Source organism: Juglans regia, chromosome 9, assembly GCF_001411555.2.
Source record: "Juglans regia cultivar Chandler chromosome 9, Walnut 2.0, whole genome shotgun sequence".
NCBI lineage: Eukaryota > Viridiplantae > Streptophyta > Magnoliopsida > Fagales > Juglandaceae > Juglans > Juglans regia.
In genome coordinates, this window is record NC_049909.1 from 20,301,507 (window position 1) to 20,324,258 (window position 22,752).

General features: G+C 33.8%; 3 protein-coding genes across 3 annotated transcripts; 1 reads left to right on the plus strand and 2 right to left on the minus strand.

Moving 5' to 3' along the window:
* The first annotated feature begins 455 nt into the window (after nucleotides 1-455).
* LOC108997095 lies at nucleotides 456-7,121 on the plus strand. Its single transcript, XM_018973210.2, has 6 exons — nucleotides 456-674; nucleotides 2,110-2,253; nucleotides 2,349-2,444; nucleotides 3,230-3,346; nucleotides 5,019-5,115; nucleotides 5,256-7,121. Exons 1-6 carry the CDS (start codon nucleotides 591-593, stop codon nucleotides 6,947-6,949), a joined length of 2,232 nt encoding a protein of 743 aa, XP_018828755.1. The 5' UTR covers nucleotides 456-590; the 3' UTR covers nucleotides 6,950-7,121.
* A 622-nt stretch (nucleotides 7,122-7,743) lies between these two features.
* Nucleotides 7,744-8,908, minus strand: LOC108997093 (protein P21-like). The gene is made up of 2 exons (XM_018973208.2): nucleotides 8,580-8,908; nucleotides 7,744-8,497 (listed from the first exon to the last, which is right to left on the minus strand). The coding sequence occupies exons 1-2, from the start codon at nucleotides 8,824-8,826 to the stop codon at nucleotides 7,953-7,955; spliced, it is 792 nt and encodes a 263-aa protein (XP_018828753.1). The 5' UTR covers nucleotides 8,827-8,908; the 3' UTR covers nucleotides 7,744-7,952.
* A 7,903-nt stretch (nucleotides 8,909-16,811) lies between these two features.
* On the minus strand, nucleotides 16,812-17,786 carry LOC108997094 (protein P21-like). The gene has a single exon (XM_018973209.2). The coding sequence runs from the start codon at nucleotides 17,732-17,734 to the stop codon at nucleotides 17,000-17,002; it is 735 nt and encodes a 244-aa protein (XP_018828754.2). The 5' UTR covers nucleotides 17,735-17,786; the 3' UTR covers nucleotides 16,812-16,999.
* Between the last annotated feature and the right edge of the window lie 4,966 nt (nucleotides 17,787-22,752).

A 22,752-nucleotide genomic window follows, 5' to 3' on the forward strand; every position in this document is an offset into this window, starting at 1 on the left:
CCATGGTTCTCTAATGATGGCCATATCTTTCGTGGATTTAGATTTTGTTCCGATTTTATGAGCAACCCAGGACTTAGAACTATTGAAACACAAAAATAATTTTATAGTATTTATTCAAAATCATTCACAAATAACAATAAAAAAAACTTTGACAGTCGATTTTTCTCCGTTTTATATTTATAAAATGAGTGCTGATACACTTACAACACCTTATACAACACATTGTACAACAATGTGTTGTATAAGGGGTATTATGGTAAAATTACCTTATTACAACAATGTGTTGTATAAGGTGTTGTAGGTAAATCATTTTCCTTATAAAATATCGGCATCACGTATACATATCCGGAGACCACGTTAGATTCAGCTGTTTCATAAACGGTCCCAACTCCAGCGAAGCCTCTTTAATACACGTGGCCTCGCACGCCTTTCATCCAATTAGTATACACATTATTTCATTTTATCTCATTCTTTAAAAGCGCAGAGCTCTCGGAGACTTTATCGAGAGTGGGAGATTCAACAGTGAGAGAACGTCGGTGAAAGCTTCCCGTTCCGGCAAATTCTTACCTTAGAGCTTAGATTACGGTGCCATGGTGGCTCGGACCTCGCCTAACTGGCTCCCCTCCGGCTGGACAGTCCAATTTAAAGTCCAAAAAACTGGTCGCAAAATTAGGGTAATTTCTAACACTAGAGAGCTTAACTGTTTTTCAGTACTGTACCTCTTGCAGTTGTATCTTCACAGCTGAATATAATCACGACGATGTTAATCGCAGAATGATCGATCCCTTTTGACAAATATGTGTGCTTAACTGCTTATCTCTGTTAGACCTAATCTTATTTTTTTCAACTATATGGATCACGGTGCTTCTTTTATTTAGTTCATACAAGTTCTATAGGTTAGTTGGAATGTCCTCAATCATGTGATATTTGATGTTTTTCTTTTATTGGATGTTGGAAAATTTGTGTATGGTGAAAGGAAAGGGATTGCCTGTAGATTAGCGTTATGTAAACCAATAAATATGTATGGAAGTTTGGAAGTTTTTTGGATAGGGAACGCAATATAGATGAATTTTGGAATTTTTTATAAGCACCCTGCTTAGCTGGTTCTCTGCTGTTGTACTCAAGGGAGGGGCTGTAAACGAGTTCTTGTCTTCGCTTTTCTAGTATTAGAATGGAACTAGGTGTTTCTTTTGTATATTTCCTGTGTACTTGGACTTCGCCTATTTATTTGTGTTCAATAAAGTTTTTTAACTTATAAAAAAAAAATATATGTATGGTTCCGTACTAATTGCTTTCGCATCTGTAGTCTCGAGGGGAGTGTATGTTTTTGTACTAATTACTTCCGCATCTGTAAGGTTGAGGGGAGTTGCTGCCTCTGAATTTGTAGTCTGGCTTAAATAAATTCATAATGATCTTAGTCTTGCTTACTTATTAAAAAAAATGATCTTAATATTGCTTGTTCACTGTACAAGATATTTATATTGCTATGCTGTCGAAATAGTGAAGAGGATTGATGATCAGAAGTCTTTTCGCTTTTCAAAATCATGGAACGTTGGGAATCAATTACCAATTACACTTTCTCCTGTCAATAATTAGCATGGCATGGAAAACCTATACATGCATATAATATAAACAACAACTGTCAGTAGGTGGAAACAGCAATTTCATGGAACCTTGCCTTGTCTGTTGATTTTTTTAAACTTATAAACAAGATCTCATGTAACCATCATATACCAATTAATGTCTCTACACAATTATTTATAGCAACGTTTATGTTAGTCCTTACACTTTTCTGCCACGAAGTAGTTGAAAATCTGTTAATCTCTTAGTTCTGATAATGACATGCAAGATCTTTTCATTTGCAGTATATGTGGGGCTAAAAAGGAAAATTAGGAAGCCTTTGATTACGTTGGAGCTATATGTCCACTTTTACTCTTTCCTCTTGGCAACACTAAGGAGCAACAAATTTAGAACTCATCATTGGCTTAGAAAGGGAATAGGCAGCTATAGAGTGAAGAAAAAAAAAAAAAAAAAAAAAAAAACTAGGATCGGTTATCTGGTTATGGAATTGCTCTGATGCTTATGATATTTTTATTTCCACTCTTGTAGATTTACACAAATTTGGAAACTGGACAGAAGTTATTTTCCAAGGACGATGTTATCCACCGTATAAAAGTTAATAGCAGTCAAGGCAGAAAGCCTCTTCCAAAAAACAGGCACATCAAAATGCACTCTAGAAACAATCCCAAGACAGTAAGTATGAAATTGAAACATCAAACTGTTCATTAGTTTTTTCGCTTACCATATTTTTGTGTACTTTTATTCAGTCATTGTTTGGTTTTTAACAGCTTGCAGTAGAAACGAATGAGAATCCCGAATGGTTACCAAAAGGTTGGAACATGGAGGTGAAAGCCCGAAACAATGGTATGGGAGCAAAGTACAAGGTATGATATTCCTTTATTAAGTAATATTTTTGCATATTTCTTGCATGGAAATTTGGCAAGAGCGTAACGAGTGGACATTCAAAGACAAGGAGCAAACACTAGAGGAGCTTCGTGCTTTATTTTTTCGCACCTTATTTCATTGGGCCATAGCTGTAGATTTTAATGGCCTAAATGTACATGATTTTCTTTCTTCTATAACAACCTAGATAGGTCTTATCTCTTGCATAACTTCTTGTGTACTTGGGCTATGCCTATCCTTATTAATACTACCGTTTACCTATATATATATATATTAAAAAAAAAAAATCTTGCATGGAAGTTTACCATTTTATATTACCAACCCCCTTGCGTGTTCATGCTAGTTATAATACAGAATGACTGGTTCAATACTAAGATGTTACTCCATAGTGCATGAATGGTGCGGCAATGCTCTGGTTTGTTTGCAGTTTAATGCCACCTGTCTTTGGTTTTTAGGACACCACTGGTGGTTGATTTTTTTCCCCTTGTATTATCTATATTGTTGGTTCTAATGGGAACTTCTACCGTGCTGCTAATCATTAATTATCCATAATGGGTGTGTAAGTTGACATAATGTGCCCAGAGGAAAACAACAATGCATCAAGACTCCAGTGTTATGCTAATTAATTTTTGCAGTCAAATTTTATTACTTCTGTTCTTAACACTTCAATTAATTATTCAGAAAACTTAGAGCTATTTTTACTTGTATTGTGCCTACCAACGATAATGCTTTATCATGTTTTTATGCAACTACATTCTTGTTGCAGTGTTACATTGATCCATTGACGGGATGTAGATTCTATTCCAAGCCACAGGTGTTTCAATATCTTGAAAGTGTAAAGCGCAGTAGTCAGACATTCAGAAAGAGGAAAATAGATATTTTGGTGAGCAAAGTTTATTCCCATAACCATTCTCATGATTTGAATTCTATCTTTATTATGGAGTTCCTTTTCTATGTGTAATTCATTTTACTGACTTTATGGTTTTTCTCTTGTTCTCTGGCTACGTACTATAGAACATTCATCAGTAACAATGTTATGCCAAATTTGTAAGTTTTTGCATGTCTTATTATTATTATTATTATTTTGATAAGTTAGAAGACTATATTACTCAAAGAATAGGCCTAGCCCAGTATGTACAATAGGGAACCCTAACTAAGAGGGCGCTAGAGAGACAAGAAAATCATGAAGGGCCATGCCATTGAAATCAACAGCAATGACCCAAATACAAAGAGTGCTATAAAATGAAGCTAACAGTTCCTCTAGTGATCTCTCATTGTCTTCAAACGTCCGCGCATTACGTTCCTGCCCAGGCACCACATGATACACATTGGAATCATCTTCCAAACTCCTTTAATCTGATGCATACCTCCAATGTTTGGCCAACTGGCCAGCGCTGCCCCCACATTCTCCGGCATGACCCAAGCCAACTCAACTCTACTAAGTACCTCATACCACAAAGCCCTTGCAATCTCACAATGCAAGAGAAGATGATCTACCGACTCACCCCCACCCCTACACATACAACACCAATCTACTATAATAACCCTCTGCTTCCTCAAATTGTCATCCCTTAATAATAGACATTATGGACATTTTTCCTTGCTGGCCTTGCTGTAGCTGTTTCGTTTAGTAGAAGGCCAGAATTGGTGAATATGAAACAGTAGTATTAATAGAAAGACATAAAGGATAAGAAGTACAACCACACAAAAAGTTAAGAAAGAACTCTGCTACAAAGGTTTAAGATCTCAGGAGTCAGGAAACAAGCTAGGTGGCATCAAGCAAAGGTAAACATAGTCCACACTAAGATCAAACTTAAAACCACCAAATATCTTCTCAGAAAGAGAAAAGATGACTGTCGTGTGAGTTTCCACTATACTTTTCCTTTCTCTTGCGAGAAATGTCTTCCATTAATTGTACTTATAAAAAAAAAAAATGTCTTCCATTAATTGTGAGGCACTGGCATGCTAGTTCTGCTTATTTTGACTACTTTCCATTAAAAATATGAGCTGAGACTCCAGAAAGTATCTAGGGCATTGAGGTTATATTTATATTTTCCCGTTGAACTATAACAAAAATTATTTTTCCGTTGATGCCTTGCCACCTAGAAGCCAGGTGGCCGTGGTTCATATTTAGAGCTGATATGGAAAGTCATCTATAATCCATTTACCTTCTGCATCCTAAATATCACTAATTTGATTTTCCCCTTGAGTTTCCTAGAATCCTTTTAACTTTGCATCCTGAAAGCTCCTGATTTGGATAATATTGGATTGAAAAAATGCATGTTTGCTCCTAGGAACAGGAGAAGGAAAATGTATGTGAAGACCTTTTCTCAACATTGAAAGTTTTACTTAATTACAGATGGAGGTTAGCATGTCCAAAAGAATCAAAAGGGAAAAATAAAACACGTGGACCAAGTGTATTTTTTTCCCAAATGAAGCCTGATTTCCATTTATTATAACAATTAACCATTTTTTTTTTAGTTAAGACATTATTCTAAAGGATAATCCTGAGTTTATAATCTTGTTTTCTTCTTGGCCTTTTGTCCGTCTTATAGGCACCCGCTGCGGTTAAAAGGCAGAAATTAAATCACCCAGAAACGGTTAAAAGGCAGAAATTAAATCACCCAGAAACCAGACGGAGGCTTTTTGCAGGTGAGAGGTCATGGATGATGATAAATTCTCCCAACATGATTGACTGATTATGTTAAAAGTTAGTCCAGGTCAGAGTGGTACAATAGTGAACCAATTTATCTGATGTTTTATTACTTTCCGTCTTGAAACTTGTACTGCAGATAGAGGAAGGTTTATTAGGCGCGGCTCAGAATTAGCAGAAGCCAAGAGCTCAAAGAGAGGTCGAGGAAATAACGCATCTGATGAACAGAGAGATGCTTTTGCCCCCACAGATGAGATTGTCCAGAAGGATACCATTAAGGATTCTGCTGAAACTAAGGAAAATTGTGGTCCAAGAAGGTCAACATTGCCAAAAGCTGACAGCTCCAAGGGAAAAAGTCAAACAAAAAGTCTCCCTCCTAATAATGTGCCTGTTTCAACACCTGCAGTTGATATCCTGCAAGAGAATGATGACCTTGAGACTGACCTTGAGACTGTGAAGGAAAATGGCAGCACTAGGAAAAATAAGATTACCTCAAGCAAGTCCAAAAAGAAAAAAGAGTTTAACTTGCCTTGCCGTTCTTCAAAAAGACTTGCTGGTTTTGAACCTGAGCAGGTTGTGAACTCAGTTTCAAGTCAACAACCTTTTCAAGTTTTAAGAAGGAGGTTAAGTGAAAGTGGAGCAGGTCAAGATTCAGGTTTGGCTTCATGTGGTTTGCCAAATGGAGCATCTCAGCAGCTTGAGCATGGGCAACAAATGGTGAATGCACAGCATGGTTCTACAGATCCGAGCCATGCATTACATGGAGAGCCATCAGACGAGAGCAAAAAGCATCTTCAAAACAAAGCTGCTTCCGAAGGGCCACTAGAGATGCTGGAAACTGACAAAATGGATGATGAGGTACTAGAACAAGAGCACTGCTGTCCATTTGGGAATTCTTGGTCAGACCCATGCCTAGAGTTCGCTATCAGGACTCTTACAGGTGCATTACCACTTGAGGACACTACTAATTATGGGGCTGTATTGGCTCCTGCTGCCAATATCCAGCTTAAAGAGAACTCGCTTGAGGGTTGGATAAAAAAGAGTAGCACTAGAAAAACTCAGGATAGCTTGAAGAAATCCAAGAACGAAACAGATCTTAATTTGCCTCGTAGGTCTTCAAAGCGGCTTGCTGGGCTTGAACCTGAGATGGTGGCCAACTCCCAATTCAGCGAACGGGCTATTCAAAATGCAAGGAGTAAGTCTAGTGAAAGTGAAACTACTTTACCTGTGGTTTTGGCAGATGGAGCATCTCGACAACTTGAGGACGGCCTAGACATGGAGCTTGCGCATCATGTTTCTAACAACATAAACACCCCAATCTTTATTGGGGAGTCATCAAACAAGAGCGAAAAGCCGCTTGAAGTTCAAGTTGGTCCCAAAGAGCAACTGCCTCTTGGAGTCCAAAGTGTTCACAAAGAGCAACCGCATTTTCCTGAAACTGAAATAATAATGCCAGAACCACAGCTTGCCTTTCCTTTCGGGGATTCTTGGCCAGACCCATGCCTAGAATTTGCATTCAAGACACTTACAGGTTTAATACCAGTGGAAGATAATTTGGCAGTTCAAGAAAGCTTCCAGGAAGAACTTGACATCTCTCACACACACAGGGATAGTAGTTTGGCATTGCCAGATTTTGGCTTACCCAGCTTTTTCCAAAATGATATTTCATCCCATTTTGATTTACCAGAAAAGTCTATGGCAGGACATCAACCGTCCCGAAGTTCTTCATTCCTGGCCCCAGGAAATGTGAGTTTGCCGAGTTGTGGAGGAATCAGTTCTCGACAACCTTGCTCGGAGGGTGATAAGGATCTTCATGGAAAGGTTAACTCTTAGGATAAAGGCCAGCTAGTTGTCTGGGATAATCAGTAGTAATCTACTGTTTAAATCCCTAGCATGACGCTTTTGCTATTTATCTCTTGTAATATTTGTAATCAGAGCTTGATGCTTTGTATCTTCCGGTTAGAAGATCTAGTGGGCGGAGAGAGAAAGAGAGAGATTTCAGTCAGATACCTGTTGTAAGATTGATTATTTCGTTTCTTCTTTCTTTCCTGCTAAAATGGATAGATCTTCAACTTGTTATTCGGTGGAAAATTTGGTCTTGTCAATTATGTCTGAAATGAGAATCAGGCACCAAATCAGACTTGTTCATCCGACCCGACACAAAGTTCCGTTTCCGACCCGATCTGAAACATGAGTATCCGTTCAAACACCCGACCGTTCTACCCGATTGACTGACCCGAATTTTTCCTAAAAATAAAGACCTCGAAAAACCAATAAATAAAAGAAGGGAAAGATCAGCATCTTTGCATGCAAAATTTGCTCCTCTGAAAGATTACAAATTAGAGCATTATTTTATTTTATTTTATCTTAAAAGAACGCATGGCCTGTTTGGTAGCTGTGGCTGAACAATCCACACGAGCATAAAAGTAACTTTTTAATTTATGTCCGATGTTGCACACAAGGCGAAGGAAAAATTGAGTCAATACTGGCTGAGAAAAATCGGTGCAAGACTAAGAGAGTTCCATGAGTTTGGAAAATGAAAGGGCCTGATTCCTGAGTCCCCAAAGACACAGACCAAAAGGACGAGGATTCGAATTTAACCCCCTTTTTGCCTAGGGATCTCTGTCTCTCTCGCCAAAGCATTTCATATTTCAGCTTAATTATTTCATTTTTTCTAATACATTTGAGTCTTCCATAAAGATATTACAGCAACCTAATCTAAATTCAAAAATCAGTGTCTGCAGAGTGCATACTACAACTTGTGCTTGCCAAGTGCCCCTTAATTAAGTTCCCATCCCATCATAGGCATACTGCGGGATAGTTCTGAGCCAGTTCTTTAAGGGCAGAAGGTAACCTTGTAGTTAGTCCCACCATTGCATGTAAATGTGCTGGTTTGGTCATCTTTAGGGTAACTGTAAGCATCGGGACAACGTTCCTTGAAAAATCTGGAATAGTTTGTGGGTTTGCAGCTTCCAGAATTGCAACAATATTGATCGGTCTTGAATACAGTGCATGGATTGTTGCATCCACCAGGAGCGCTCAACTCATTGGGGCATTGCCCGTTGATATCTGCAGTACATCTTATCCCACGGGTGCACCCATTAGAGGTGGGACTAAATTCCATGGGAACATTAAATCCATCAACAAGGGAGATATCAAAGAAATCCAAATTGTTCATCTGGTTTAGTGCGTATTCTGCTAAGGTGTTTGGGGGTGCACCAGAGGCTTGGCAATGGAGAAGCCCACCGCAGTCACCGGTTTGGCAGTTGCCACGCCCACCATTACTGCACATTGTCGACGCTAGGATTCCAACATGGGAAGGACCCGATTCTTGGGAGATGGAATATGCTGCTGGTTTCAATTTTCTTCGAGTAGCAGTAGCTGGAGAATGTTCAAAATCATTTTTTTTTTTTTAAACTGAAGTGAATAAAAGAAAAGGATGAAACAAGAATTAATAATTTACCTTCGTTCAAATCGAGACAGCCAGTTCGTGCCCAGATTCGACCGCCACGGGTTCCAGATGATACATTAAGTATCCATGTTCCACCCCGTGGGTCGAGCTCCATGCCACCACCGGGTATAGCCGCAGCCCAAACTGTGTAGCTGCAATTGTTTGTTATGACAAATGTAGCCTCATGCGTCAGGGCAAAGCAGAGATTGATGATACAAAGGTAGTATAAATTGACGAAGAGGTTTTTGGAAGGGCTCATTGCTCGTTTTGGGGAGGGATGTTAACTTAACATCATGACATATTCAGTCTTAAGTTCTGTAGTTTGAGCTGGGCTTGCGAGGAAATTGCCGGTTCCGTAACACCCACGGTGTTCTTTGCGGACTCCAGCTTGTTCTTTTGGAGTCGGTCAGTTTTGTTGACTTGACTTGACTTACAAAGAGAGAAGTCAACAATTAGGAAAAAAAAAGCTTTTGAAGAAAAAAGGTTGCCGGTCACGCGGACTCTTACCACCAGCCTAATTTATGTAGGATAATGAGGCCTATGGATTTGGGCCGTATAGCCCAATTACAAACTTCTCTTTTAAGGCAATCTACAATGGGTAGCCCATAGAGGACACATGACCTGCTCAGCCTTAACCCATATTATTTTCGCAATGCTCTCTCATCCAAAATTATAAAGGAAGTTGGATTAATTATTATGTTGAGTAGTAATCCTTCTCTTTCTTTAAGACCGCCGACCGGCCCATATTACCTTAATATTTCTGAAAGTCAACCGGAATCCGATTTCGAGTATTAAACCTTGTAGTACATTTCTGAGTTCATTGCCATTGAGTACCTAATCTGACCAAAAGCTAGCTCGATCGTTAAAGTTTCCATGTGGGTCGGGTCCATATATGGAGAAAAGTCACGCATTCATTTACTCCCCCATTAATACACATGCATGACTTGCTTCATGATGATCTTTAACTCAACCACAACAAATAATCAAATTTATATTGAAACACGGGCGCTTAATAGCTAGCTAGCTTGGTTAAGCTACAAAAAAGTAACGAATTTAAAATTGTTATTTTTATAATATATATATATATATAGATATATGAAAAATATTTTATCCACAAATGAATTACACAAAAACAATCCTATAAATTGATGTGATTTGATGTGATTCGCCAGATTGTAAAATTACTTTTATTGTAAAGTAGATCTAATAGAATAAATGAAGTCGCGTCAGTTTATGGTATTATTTTATTTAATTATTTTATAAATGTAATTGTATTCTCTCTCTATATCTATAGTCAAACACGGTAACAGAGAAATTAAATATCGTAACCCTAAAGTTAGCTGGAGAATGTTCAAAATCATTTTTTTTTTTTAAACTGAAGTGAATTGTTTGTTATGACAATTCACGGTGGTAAATTATACGGCATAAGTACAACTGGCCAAGTACTATGACTAGTACTCATGTTCTCAAAAGGATTAAATCCATCTGTTGCCAACCCAAGTCTTACGTTACGCGGTTCTTCAGCAAACCATGGGTGTTCCTGATCAAATTCCTTCCACACCTTGGAGTCAGCAGGATGTGACAAAATATTCTCGTTTCTTACTCTATCTGATGAGTGCCATGTCATATCTACAGCCGTTGCGCGTGACATAAATAATCGTTGTAATCTAGGTATCAATGGAAAGTGGCGGACGACCTTTTGCGGAACATTTGCCTTGTCCGATGTCCATCTTGACTCGTGGCATATAGGATACTCGTTCAACTGCTCATTCTCTCGCCAAAATAATATGCAGTCATTCTTACATGCATGTATTACGTTGTAATCAAATCCGAGTCCTCGTTTCAACTTTTTTGCTTCATAGAAGTTACGAGGTAAAGTATCGTCTGTCGGCAGTGCCTCTTTAAACAGCTCAAGTAACATATTGACTGCCTTAATAGATAATCGACATATTGATTTTATGTGAAGCAATCTTACGGTAAACGACAACTTACTATGTCTTCTGCATCCTGGATATAGCTCACGCTGTGAATCATTCCACAAGCGTGCAAAAGTGTTATGGCCCCCATCATTTGAGCTTGATGTGTCCGTGTCACCTTCATCCATAAACATTCCCGCACCGATGTCACCTAACATTTCCTCCATATCCTCATCGTAATCATCTCCAACAATCTCTAGTTGTACATCTTCATCGATCTCTTCTTCTTCATGTGGAGCCTCAAATGAAGTTGGATATGGTTCGCCGTGTAAGACCCAATCAGTATAACCCTTATCAATACCTTTGACAAACAGATGCTCTCTCACCAAGTCTATCTTATGAGAACGCAAATTCCTGCATTCTCTGCATGGGCATCTGATACGCCCATCACTATGACATGTACCCAATGCAAACTCCAAGAATTTCTTAACACCTTCAGCATATACATCGTAATTCTGACCCAATCGATCGGTAACTCATCCAACTCTTATCCATGCCGACTATATTCATTACAAACAATATTGTAATGCATCAGCAAACAACCATGTATCATGTACCAATTAATGAGTATGCCACCTTTCACCGGGTAGTTGGTCCTATCCCGTTCGGGATTGTAAGATCATAGTCGCCAACCTATGATATATTATCTGTCACGTCCAACAAAATTTCGGTAGCATCTCCTCATAGTTCTCCAAATATGCTCGTTTCGTTGTGTGCACTGACGATTAACACGTCATTGCACCATCACCGAAACTGCATATCCAGAGAACAATGGATGAATCTACCAAAATCATAATGTTGGACGACAACAGATATAGTTCTATAGTTTGCGGGAATGATTTTACAATCCCAAACTGTCCACTCTGGACAATTCAAGAGTTATCAATCAAGCATTCATCCGGATTGATAACTCTCGAACGGGTCTAAGGTTTATTTTGATGAACAAACAATACAAAATATGCTAATATATGTCAAACAATAACAACATATTATTTACACAACAATACAACAAAAACATAATTAGTAGGTATTATTTCAAGATTTATTCCAGATTTTAATTTAAATATTAGTTTTACCTGTTTATAATTAAGTATTTTAATTTAAAGATTTAGTAGTATTTTAATTTGAATATTAATTTTATTAATTTATCTTTAAGTATTTAAGTATTATTAAATCTTAACTATTTCTATTTTAATTTAAAGATTTAGTAGTATTTTAATTTGAATATTAATTTTATTAATTTATCTTTAAGTATTTAAGTATTATTAAATCTTAACTATTTCTATTTTAATTTAAAGATTTAGTAGTATTTTAATTTGAATATTAGTTTTATTAATTTATAATTAAGTATTTAAGTATTATTAAATCTTAACTATTTATATTTTAATTTAAAGATTTAGTAGTATTTTAATTTGAATTTGAATTTTATTAATTTATAATTAAGTATTTAAGTATTATTAAATCTTAACTATTTATATTTTAATTTAAAAATTTAGTAGTATTTTAATTTGAATAATAATTTTATTTATTTAGAATTAACAATATTAAATGGTAGTAGTACATATAATTTATAACTATCCCAAACTATTTGTATTCTGTATACGTTATTGATGAAATGTCATTACCCGTTCGAACGATGATGCCCTATGTTCGAACAAAATGAATACGTTCGAACGGTAATCCTAATCCGTTCGAACGTATTCATTCCAGATTCCAGTCGTCTTCAACAACGCCGAAAACTCCATTAATTACAAACTCTAACAAACACAAACACCAATTTCAAAGTATACAACTTTCTAACATTGCAAAATATTAAGTTCAAATCATACATTTCTATTTTAAAAGAAATACCTGACATTTTGAAGATGAAAAGGAAATAATCCGAGAATAATCCGAAAATAATCACAAACTATCCCAAGTATTAATCCGAGAATAATGGAGTGAGATGAATAATTTTTTTGAGCTTAAGGGCTAGTTTGAGAAAGAATACCTCTGATATGCGAAGGGGTAATCTTCAGGCGACCACACGGAGCGACAGCGCAGGAGGAGAGAAACAAAATTGTGAGGTTCTGTAGTGTTTTTGAAGAACATTTCATGTTCGAACGGTTATTTACTAACCGTTCGAACGTGAAAATATTAAGCGGGAGAAAATTCCCTCCTAATTTTCACGTTCGAACGTATAAAAAGTATGTTCGAACGTTATTGATTTATTCCCGCTCGAAAATTAATCGTTCAAACTTTAATTTCTAACTGTTCAAACGGTATTGTAAATGTTTATTTATATTTTTTTTTTCATTATACTTTTGAATAAAAGAACAACATTAATATATGTAGACATATTAGATGATATTATAGTTTAATTGGCGGGATATTTTCCCACCACTGCAATAATCCGTTCGAACTATAACAAATTACGTTCGAACGATAATCCAGCTGTCTTTAATTGTCGGGATGTTTTCCCGCCATTTGCCTTGTCCGTTCGAATGTTTTATTTTACGTTCAAACGTTAACATATGTGTTCGAACGGTTTATGAGTACTGTTCGAACACATATCCTTTATGTTTAAATATAACTGTTTTCATCACTAAATGAAAAGTACTATAACATCATATTTATTAGTTATATATACTATCATATATAATGTAATATATACTATCATATATATAGTAATCTATACTAATTATATAGTATATATAGTAATATATATTATCATATATATAGTGACCTATACTATCATATATATTATTAAGATCATGTGTATTAGTAATATATACTCACATATATATATAGCCTCAAGTATACTAAGGTCACATAATAAAGTCTAGAGAAATTTATAAGATGATAGTATATTATAAGTAAGCTATACTCTATGTATATATGTTGTATAATATCATATATAACTTTAGTAGGTAAGTATAATGGAATATGTAATATGACATTTATTAGTTAAGTATAAACTCATATCATATAGTACTACATGCTATTATATGGTACTATATATATCTTAATATCTCATATATAACACTTTGATAGTAAAGTATTATGATATATTACTATTATACTATAAGAGAATATTTTATAAGTTATTATGCTTTCATTTAAAGTATTCTACTATTATAATATATATTATAATATTACATATATATTACAGTTTATATAATCTACTATAATAGTATATGTATTATAATAATTTATATGAATATAAATATAGTATACATTTAATATATTTTTTAATAAACTTACAAAACTTCCGTTCGAACGTGAAATAGTAACCGGCGAACAGTTTTATATTAACGTTCGAACTTTAACTATTAACGTTCGAACGGTTATGCACGTATAAGTTATCGCGGGCAGCGATTTCTCTCACCCCGCCGTCCCCACCGTTTGAAAAAGCGACAAAACGTTTGAACGCACTACATTCACCGCCGTCTGCCGTCGTGATCAGCACATACGTCAAACATTTTTCCTCCCAAGTAAAGGTATGTATTTTCAAACTCATTTTGCCGTTTATTTTATAATTTTATGGTTTTATTTGTTTTTTTTTTTAAATTACATTTTTTCATTAATAATTACTGTAGAACATCATAAATCTATCGTAGGATGTTTAGAAATGAAGAGTACTTTGTTTTTTAGTCGAAGAAACCACGGAATCGATTAATTTTTGAGTATTTTCATGCCCGCTGAGTTGACTCAGCCATGGCCGAGTTAGATCTGTTTTACGTTCGAACGGTATTAACCAGTTAGTTCGAACGGGTAAACCTATACGTTCGAACTTGATAGACACGTTCGAAAGTTATTAATTGTCCGTTCGACCATATATTTAGACGTTCGAACGCTAATTATTAAATTAAATCCATTAACATTTTATTAGCTTATTAAATTGTTTTCATCGTTTAATTGATTATATGTTCTATCAATTAATTTATTAAATTGCTATTAGTATATAATTTTGTAAATCTTTTAGTCGTAATTAGATTTTATCACTAATCTTGAATGTATATTTTATTTTTAAAATTGCAGGATCATAATAATGTCTTATCGGGGCCGTAAACGTGGTAGATCAGGAGAATCTTCCATCCAAACAGTTCGAGAGCGGACCGTTTTACTTGAGCGACAAGTAAAACTGTCTGATTTTGTCGCTCTTTTATGGGAGGGTCATTCCCTCCCATCAGTATTCAATGATCGTGGTTGGGCACCAATCTTAGATCAGCGAGAAGAAGGAATGGAGCTCGTTTCCTTCATTGAGATCGTTACTGAGTTCTATAAAGAGCTCGGTGCTGCTAGCCCAGACGATGGAGGGGCATATAGGATCTGTGTCCGAGGAGCTCCTGTTATATTTTCAGCGGATGGACTCGCTGCATATCTGGGTATTCCTAGGCTTCTTGATGCCTATCCAAACCTCCCGCCTAGAGAGTCTGGTCCTTCAGGTGATGCAGCTATGTCTCAGGACGAGGGACTAGATTACACAGATGAGATAGATACACTTGCTGATCACGAGGTCAGAGACTTGATTGTTGGTCCAGATGCTCCAGTGTACGATGGCTCCAAGAGTATTAGGCAGGCAGATTTATCTTCTTTCTTCAAGATTATGAATTTGATCATTGCCAACAATATTGACCCACGGCAGCACAAGACCGAGGTCGGCATGGATCGAGCGAGATTTATGATACGGGTCGCTCGTGGCATCCCGATCGACCTCGTTGGTTATATATTTGAGAGGATCCGATCAGAGGCACGGTTCATTACGATAGATATACTGTCGTTTGGGATCCTCATCACTCGATTTTTGCTACATACCGAGGTTGTGTCCGAACCTACCGAGCGTCCCCGATTTCCTATGGCACCGATCAACAGCACCACCCTATCACGGAGCAAGGGACACTCTAGATTTCGTTTTCGTGGGGCTGTTCCTGACAGGGCTGAGATTCAGAGAGATGGGCAGCCAGGAGATACTGGAGTATCGGCTGGTGAGACATATACACAGGCTGAGACATCACGCACATATATTCGCGAAGAGATGGCTGACATATTGCGTGCTGAGATCGGCGTACACACATCAGCAGTGATTGATGCAGTGCATACTGCCATGTCTGAGTTGCGTACAGAGATTATGGCTACCGTCTCTGGGTTACGTACAGAGGTTGATGAGTTACGTACAGCGATTAATGCCAATAATGCAACTCAGGTCACAGTTAGTACTCGACTGACACATGTAGAGACACAATTAGCTGCAGTCGAGGATGTGTGTAGAGACCTCGCATCACAATAGTTTTTATCTTTTATTTATATTTTCTTTTGTTGTAATTATGAACAATATATATGGCATTTTGATAATTTGCTTTATTTGGTTGATTAATATGTATGTGATTGATAATATTTATTTAACTAAAAATCTTATTTAATGTAAAAGAAATCATTAAAATATTTTAAAATTAATTACATAAAATTAATTAATGAATTTGTATATATGATAGATATTTTTTATATTTTAAGTTTCGTACCGAGATTAATATTATACCTTCGAATGTATAAATGTGGTACTTGAATATGTTCTAACTAAATATATTCCGTTCGAACGGTTTAGAAACCTTCCTGCCAGGATTTGCCACCAAATATTTTCCGTTCGAACACAACAAATTCTCGTTCGAACGTTTTTGAACTTTCCCCGCCATAATAAAGTAATTATCCGCCAAATTTTACTGAAAATTTTTTTGAGACGATTTAATTCGTCGCAGAAAATACTGTTCGATCGGTTATTTTGACGTTCGAACGGTTTTCTAAATTCATCGATTTTTTGGGACGAAATTTAAATTTCGTCCCAAAAAATGACTTTTAGGGATGAAAAAAATTTCGTCCCTAAATAATTTCGTCCCAAAATCTCAAATTTGTTGTAATGTTAATTCCTCGTACATCACCATTGTGGGTCCATTTATGGATAAAATTTACACGTTCATTTACGGCCATTAATCAATTATGCATCATGACTTGCTTCATCCTCAACCACAACAAAGAATTAAATATATATAGAAGCACCGGCTTAGATCACAGTACTTGAAAGTCGAATTTATCGCTCGCTAGCCAGCTAGGTTAAGCTACAAATTAATGGTAACGAGTACTTTAGAAACGTTATTTTATATATTTAAAAAACTATATAATTTTATTAATACTCACTCATTTAATCATTAAATAAAATAAAAAATTAAAAAAAAATCAAATACAAATTAAATAGTAAATAGATAGTAATAAAATAGTAACCATATCATTATTCTTATATATTTAATCTTTCGTCAAAATATTATTACAACCTGATAATCATCTCTGAGCACGAATTAAGTTTGGCATTTGCATTTTGCACACTACGGGGTGTGCTCACCAAGCAACATTAAAGCTTTTATTACATCATCACATAAATACTACGTAGGTAGGTACTAGTTCTTTTATGGCGCCAGCACTGCTTCAAGGGCAGAAGGTAACCTTGTAGTTAGTCCCACCATTGCATGTAAATGTGCTGGTTTGGTCATCTTTAGGGTAACTGTAAGCATCGGGACAACGTTCCTTAAAAAATCTGGAATAGTTTGTGGGTTCGCAGCTTCCAGAATTGCAACAATATTGATCGGTCTTGAATACAGTGCATGGATTGTTGCATCCACCGGGAGCTCTCAACTCATTGGGGCATTGCCAGTTGATATCTGCAGTACATCTTATCCCACGGGTGCACCCATTAGAGGTGGGACTAAATTCTATGGGAACATTAAACCCATCCACAAGAGAGATATCAAAGAAATCCAAATTGTTAAACTGATTTAGTGCGTATTCTGCTAGGGTGTTTGGGGGTGCACCATAGGCTTGGCATTGGAGAAGCCCACCACAGTCACCGGTTTGGCAGCTACTGCGCCCAGCCCCATCGAAATTGCACCCAGTCCTTGGCCAAATGCGAGCCCCTTTGGTGCCTGCGGCAACATCAAGAGTCCAAGTTCCACCCCCTGGGTTGAGCTGCATGCCACCACCAGGTACGGCCCCAGCCCAAACCGGGTAGGGACAATTGTTTGTTATAACAAATGTAGCTGCATGGGCAAGGGAAAAGTAGAGAACGTAATGGAAGTAGCAAGTGGACAGGGTTTTGGAAAAAATCATTTTGGAGAGTACTGAAAAGATATATTTGTTTATATACTTGGTGTTTGTGAGGTGCATGGTGCATGGGTTTATATAGGGCAAGCTCGGTACTAGTTGTTGAATGGTGTACAGACCTACTTCTAGGGCTGAGCAAAAATCCGACAATCCGACTCCGAATCCGACTCCGCTCTGGCTCCGCTTCGAGTCCGCTCCGACTCCGACAAGTCGGAGTCAGAGTCGGAATTTTTTTCCCTATTGGAAGTCGGAGTCGGAGTCGGAGTCGGAGTCATTGAATAACCGACTCCGACTCCGCCTCCGACAATCCGCCTTCGCCTCCGACTTGGTCCTCCGACTCCGCCTCCGATTTTATACATATTTTATAAAAATATGTGTTTTTCTATATATTAATCATTTAAATTTTATACAACTATATCTTATATAGTTAGTTAAACTCAATAATATACTAGTTAAATAATATATTTATACTATAATATATAGACTAAATTGACTAATAAATAAAAATAGTTTAGTATATGACTACATGTAAATATCATACTATTACAAATTTACAATATTACTACCATGTTACATGTAAGTTGTAGCACTAAATTACTAATGTATAAATATAATAACATGTAATACTAATGTATATATAATATACTATAAACACTAAGATGCATAATAACATCAACATGGAATACTAATGGATAAACACTAATCTATAAATTTAGAATAATATATAATACTAATGTATAATAACTAAAGTATTATTCATATAAATTTTATTTAACAATATCTTGTATTAATTATATTTTTTGACTTAATAAATTCTCAACATATTCCTTTTGATAAATATATTAGTAATACTAATATACATTAGTATATTAATTAGATTTATGGTCTAATACTAATACTATTAGTAATCTACTTTAAGTCTATATATAAATTACTATATAAATCACTATAGTATTAATTACTAATACTATATTACTATATGATACTATTAACTATAGTGATATACTAGTATTAGTATACTAATACTATCAGTGATATAGTTAGTATAGTGATTTATACTAATAGTATTATATAGTTATACTAAATTGAAATCACTATAGCAAATACTAATATATAGTTATGCTAATCTCTGAGCACGACTCTTGGGTTATTTTTAGGGTGAAGTTGAAATAATTCAATTATTTTTTTTCAGTGTTGTCTCTTTGAAAGTTGAGATTATTCATTTTTTTTTCAATTCTTTTAAGAATTTTCTTATTAATTGTCTTTTTAATTTTTTAGGTCTTCTTCCATTGTGCTAGCGAGTGGAAGAGCGTTTTAGGTCTTCTCCAATTATTTAGGTCTTCTTCCATCTAGAAAAAGAAGAGGAGCAGCGTTTTTTTTAAAGGATAATGCTGTTTGAATCGATAGATGACGATCGACTTTTGTTTGTTTTTTATTTTTTAATTTTTTAGTGATTAAGTAAGTGAATATTATTGAGTTTATGTAGTTTTTGTAAAAAAAAAAATTAAAGATATTAAAAAAATGATAAAAGAAAAGTAAAAGAACAAAATTCTTAAATGCACTTATCAATTGGACATCGATCCAATGGCATCGTCCTTTTTCGTTTATTTTGAGTAGACTAATATCATCTGACCACTAGTATCTAGCCGGTTCAATTTAAATTGAAATTTAAAGTGAAAGTTTCTTGTATGCTCCGTAATTATAATATAATAAAATATAAATTATTATATAAAATATTTTTAAAATTTTAATAAAATGAGATTTTATTTAAAATATTTATTTACAGATTTATATTTAATACAACAACTTGAATTAAACCTCAAATTAGCAAAATCTTAAAAAAATTATTTAAAAATATAAATAACTCATTAAATTAAATATTAAATTTAATATTATGAATTCTTGTACATATTAAAAAAATTTATATTATTTAAAATTTTATTTAATAAAGTTGTATTTACTTTTTTAAAAAATAATAAAAATAAATACCTCACTTTTATTTCTAGAAGGGAAGCTTAGGCAATGGCATAAATACCACTGAGCCGGCCCCGCCATTAACTACTATTGGAAGCATTTGAAGAATCGGATGAATGAACCGACACATTTTTTTGACAAGTGAACCGACACATTTTTCTAAAGGATAATGTTGTTTTAATCGATAGATGACTCATTTTTGTTTGTTTGTTTTTTTTTATTTAATTTCGTAGTGATTAAAATAATTGAATATTATTGAGTTTATGTATTTTTTGTAAAAAAAATATATATATTAAAGATATTAAACAAATAATAAAAGAAAAGCCTAAAAAAAAATGCACTTATCGGTTGGATTGTTGGTAGTGACATCGATCCATCATCCTTTTGCTATATTCCAAAGTTAGTACCGTTGCTTAGCTTCCAACCAGCTTTTGACTAGACTAATATCAAATCTGACCATTAAAGTCTAGGGGCGGCTCAATTCAAATAGAAATTTTTAGCGAAATTTTTTTGAGTTTATAATTATAATATAATAAAATATAAATATTTATATAAAATATTTATTTTTAAATTTATATTTAATACAATAACTAAAATCGAATCTCAATTTAAAAAGATCTTAAAAAAATTATTTAAAAATATTAATAATTCATTATATTAAATATTAAATTTAATATTATAAGGTCTTGTACACATTAATTTTATATTATTTAAAATTTTATTTAATAAAATATTTTAATTTTTTTAAAAAAATATTAAAAATAAACTCCTCACTTTTATTTTTAGAACCTTTTTTAGAACCTTCATGCAAGGTGAGACTTGGGCAATGAACTAAATACCATTGAACCGGCCCTGCCATTAACTACTATTGGAAGTATTTGAAGAACAAAAAATCTTTATAACCTCTTAACACTCCACATTTTATATTATTTTTAATTTTTATTATTTTTTTTTATTAAATATTTACTATATAAATAATGAATAAAAAATTTGAAATAATTTAAAAAGAATAAACTTAAAAAAAAATTTAAAAAAATATTAAAAATATAAAAAATTTAAAAATGAAGAATCGGATGAATGAACCGACACGTGAAGGTCCCATGGCTTAGAATATGCCAGTAGACTTGTCTCAAAAGTCATTCAAAGACAATGGAACCGAATAATTCCCAGCATCGCTTCAGCATCTGCACAAAGCCCAAGATCTGCTCGCGTCATGATATCAAAAGTAATGGCGGATGAATCTTGCATGTGCGCTTGCCTGCCTCTAATTTATTTCTAGTAATGATAGGTACAGGTTTGAAATGTGGAAGGGAAAAGTCTTCGAGTTTGCATCATAAAATCGCGTACCGATATGATATGTAAGATATCTATTTCTCTCAAAATCTTTTTTTTTAATAAAAAATTAAGTTGTAATTTTATAAAAAATAAAATGAGTTTTTATATTTTTTTACAGTAAAGTATATTTTTTTATAAAAAAAAAAATTATAATATTTATGCAGTTAGGATTTATGAAAAATGTTATATATTAATCATTATTTATTCTTATATCCCATATCTTCAGTTTTTTTTATAAGATGTGAGCGTATTATTTTTTATGAGATGATTCAATTTTCAATTCTTTTTTGAATTTTCTTATTAATTGTCTTTTTAATTTTTTATGTCTTCTTCCATTCCATTGTGCTAGCTAGTGGAAGAGCCGGCCGTGCATAGAAAAAGAAGAGGACCCGCATTTTTTCTAAAGGATAATGCTTTTTGAATCGATAGATGATGACTGATGATTAATCGATTCATGGAAAATGCAATCCTCTATTTTTTTTTTTTATGCATAGTTTGTTTTTAACAAATTTTTTAATTTATTTGATTTAATTATTACAAATTTTTTAAATTTTAATATAAAATAAAATAAATAATTTAATTTTTTCAAATCTCAAAATAAAAATATATTATAATAATATTTTATTCAACTTTTCAACTTTAATTTTTACTTATATTATATTAGAAAAATTTATTTACCTTCTTTCAAAGACAAGTCAACAAATAGTGAGTCAGGAAACAAAAAGCCATCGTGAATAAATTTTGGGTGCGTATGACTATGGAAACATCTCATATTATTATCTAAACAAAATAAAGAAACAAAATACGCTTAAAAAATGTTCTGTTTAAAATATATTTTCATTTAAAAATTATTATTCTTGCTTTTTAAGATGCAAAATTATCAATTAAATTTTTATATTCAAAATTTTCTAATATCTCATTTTGATCAATTAATAATATCTCCAACCAGAAGTGTAATAGTACATGTTTGAACACTATTCTCAATCTCTTTAATTTGTTGGGCTTGTTGTGTTTTACATTATCCCTATATCTCTTTTGTTGTATTTATTTATTTGTTTTTTTCTTTTTTTGATGTATTTCTTGATCATTTACAAATATTTCATCTAAATTTTCTGCTATATTTTGTTTACTCTTAGTAACAAATTTATTTAAAGATCATTTTTGCAATTCAATCAATTTTTCTTTTTCTTCTTCTTGTTGTATGTTTCTCATATCCAAATGCATATTTTCAATTAGACATATTTTTTAATAGAAAATACAGTATCTATATATAATATGAAATCTTATTATGCATATGAGTATTTTAGAATAAAATAAGGGCTTGTTTTGATAAACAATTAAGCTGAGATGAAATAGTTTAAATAGTAATAAAATTTTTAAATTAAGATGAGATAAAATAATAGGTATAATAAATAAATTTAAATAGCAAGATGAAATGATATAAACTTTAATTTTTGAGATTTCAAACAGGTGTGAGTTTCACTATTTTATCAATAATCCGAATTGTATACTGTTTATAGATTGTTCACCTATTTTCATTCAAGTAGTCAATTTTCACCAAGCGACATGTACTGTTTACATTTCAAGTCATTGTACTGTTCAAGTACTTTGTACTGTTTCAGTTACTGTTTACATTTTGATCGTGTCAATTTTTCATTGTTTATTTAAAGAGATATTGTTAAAATTTAAGCTATAAAATATTATATTTGGATAGTTAAAATTATTATATGGTCCAATCTTAAATGAGATGTTTTAACTTTTTATCGGTATTG

Coding starts and splice junctions, on each gene's coding strand:
- LOC108997095 (XM_018973210.2), top strand. CDS start 591: ATGGTGGCTCGGACCTCGCCTAACTGGCTCCCCTCCGGCTGGACAGTC. Junction 3,347..5,018: donor AGAGGAAAATAGATATTTTG/GTGAGCAAAGTT, acceptor TCCGTCTTATAG/GCACCCGCTGCGGTTAAAAG. Junction 5,116..5,255: donor CAGACGGAGGCTTTTTGCAG/GTGAGAGGTCAT, acceptor CTTGTACTGCAG/ATAGAGGAAGGTTTATTAGG.
- LOC108997093 (XM_018973208.2), bottom strand. CDS start 8,826: ATGAGCCCTTCCAAAAACCTCTTCGTCAATTTATACTACCTTTGTATC. Junction 8,498..8,579: donor CTGTCTCGATTTGAACGAAG/GTAAATTATTAA, acceptor AACATTCTCCAG/CTACTGCTACTCGAAGAAAA.
- LOC108997094 (XM_018973209.2), bottom strand. CDS start 17,734: ATGCACCTCACAAACACCAAGTATATAAACAAATATATCTTTTCAGTA.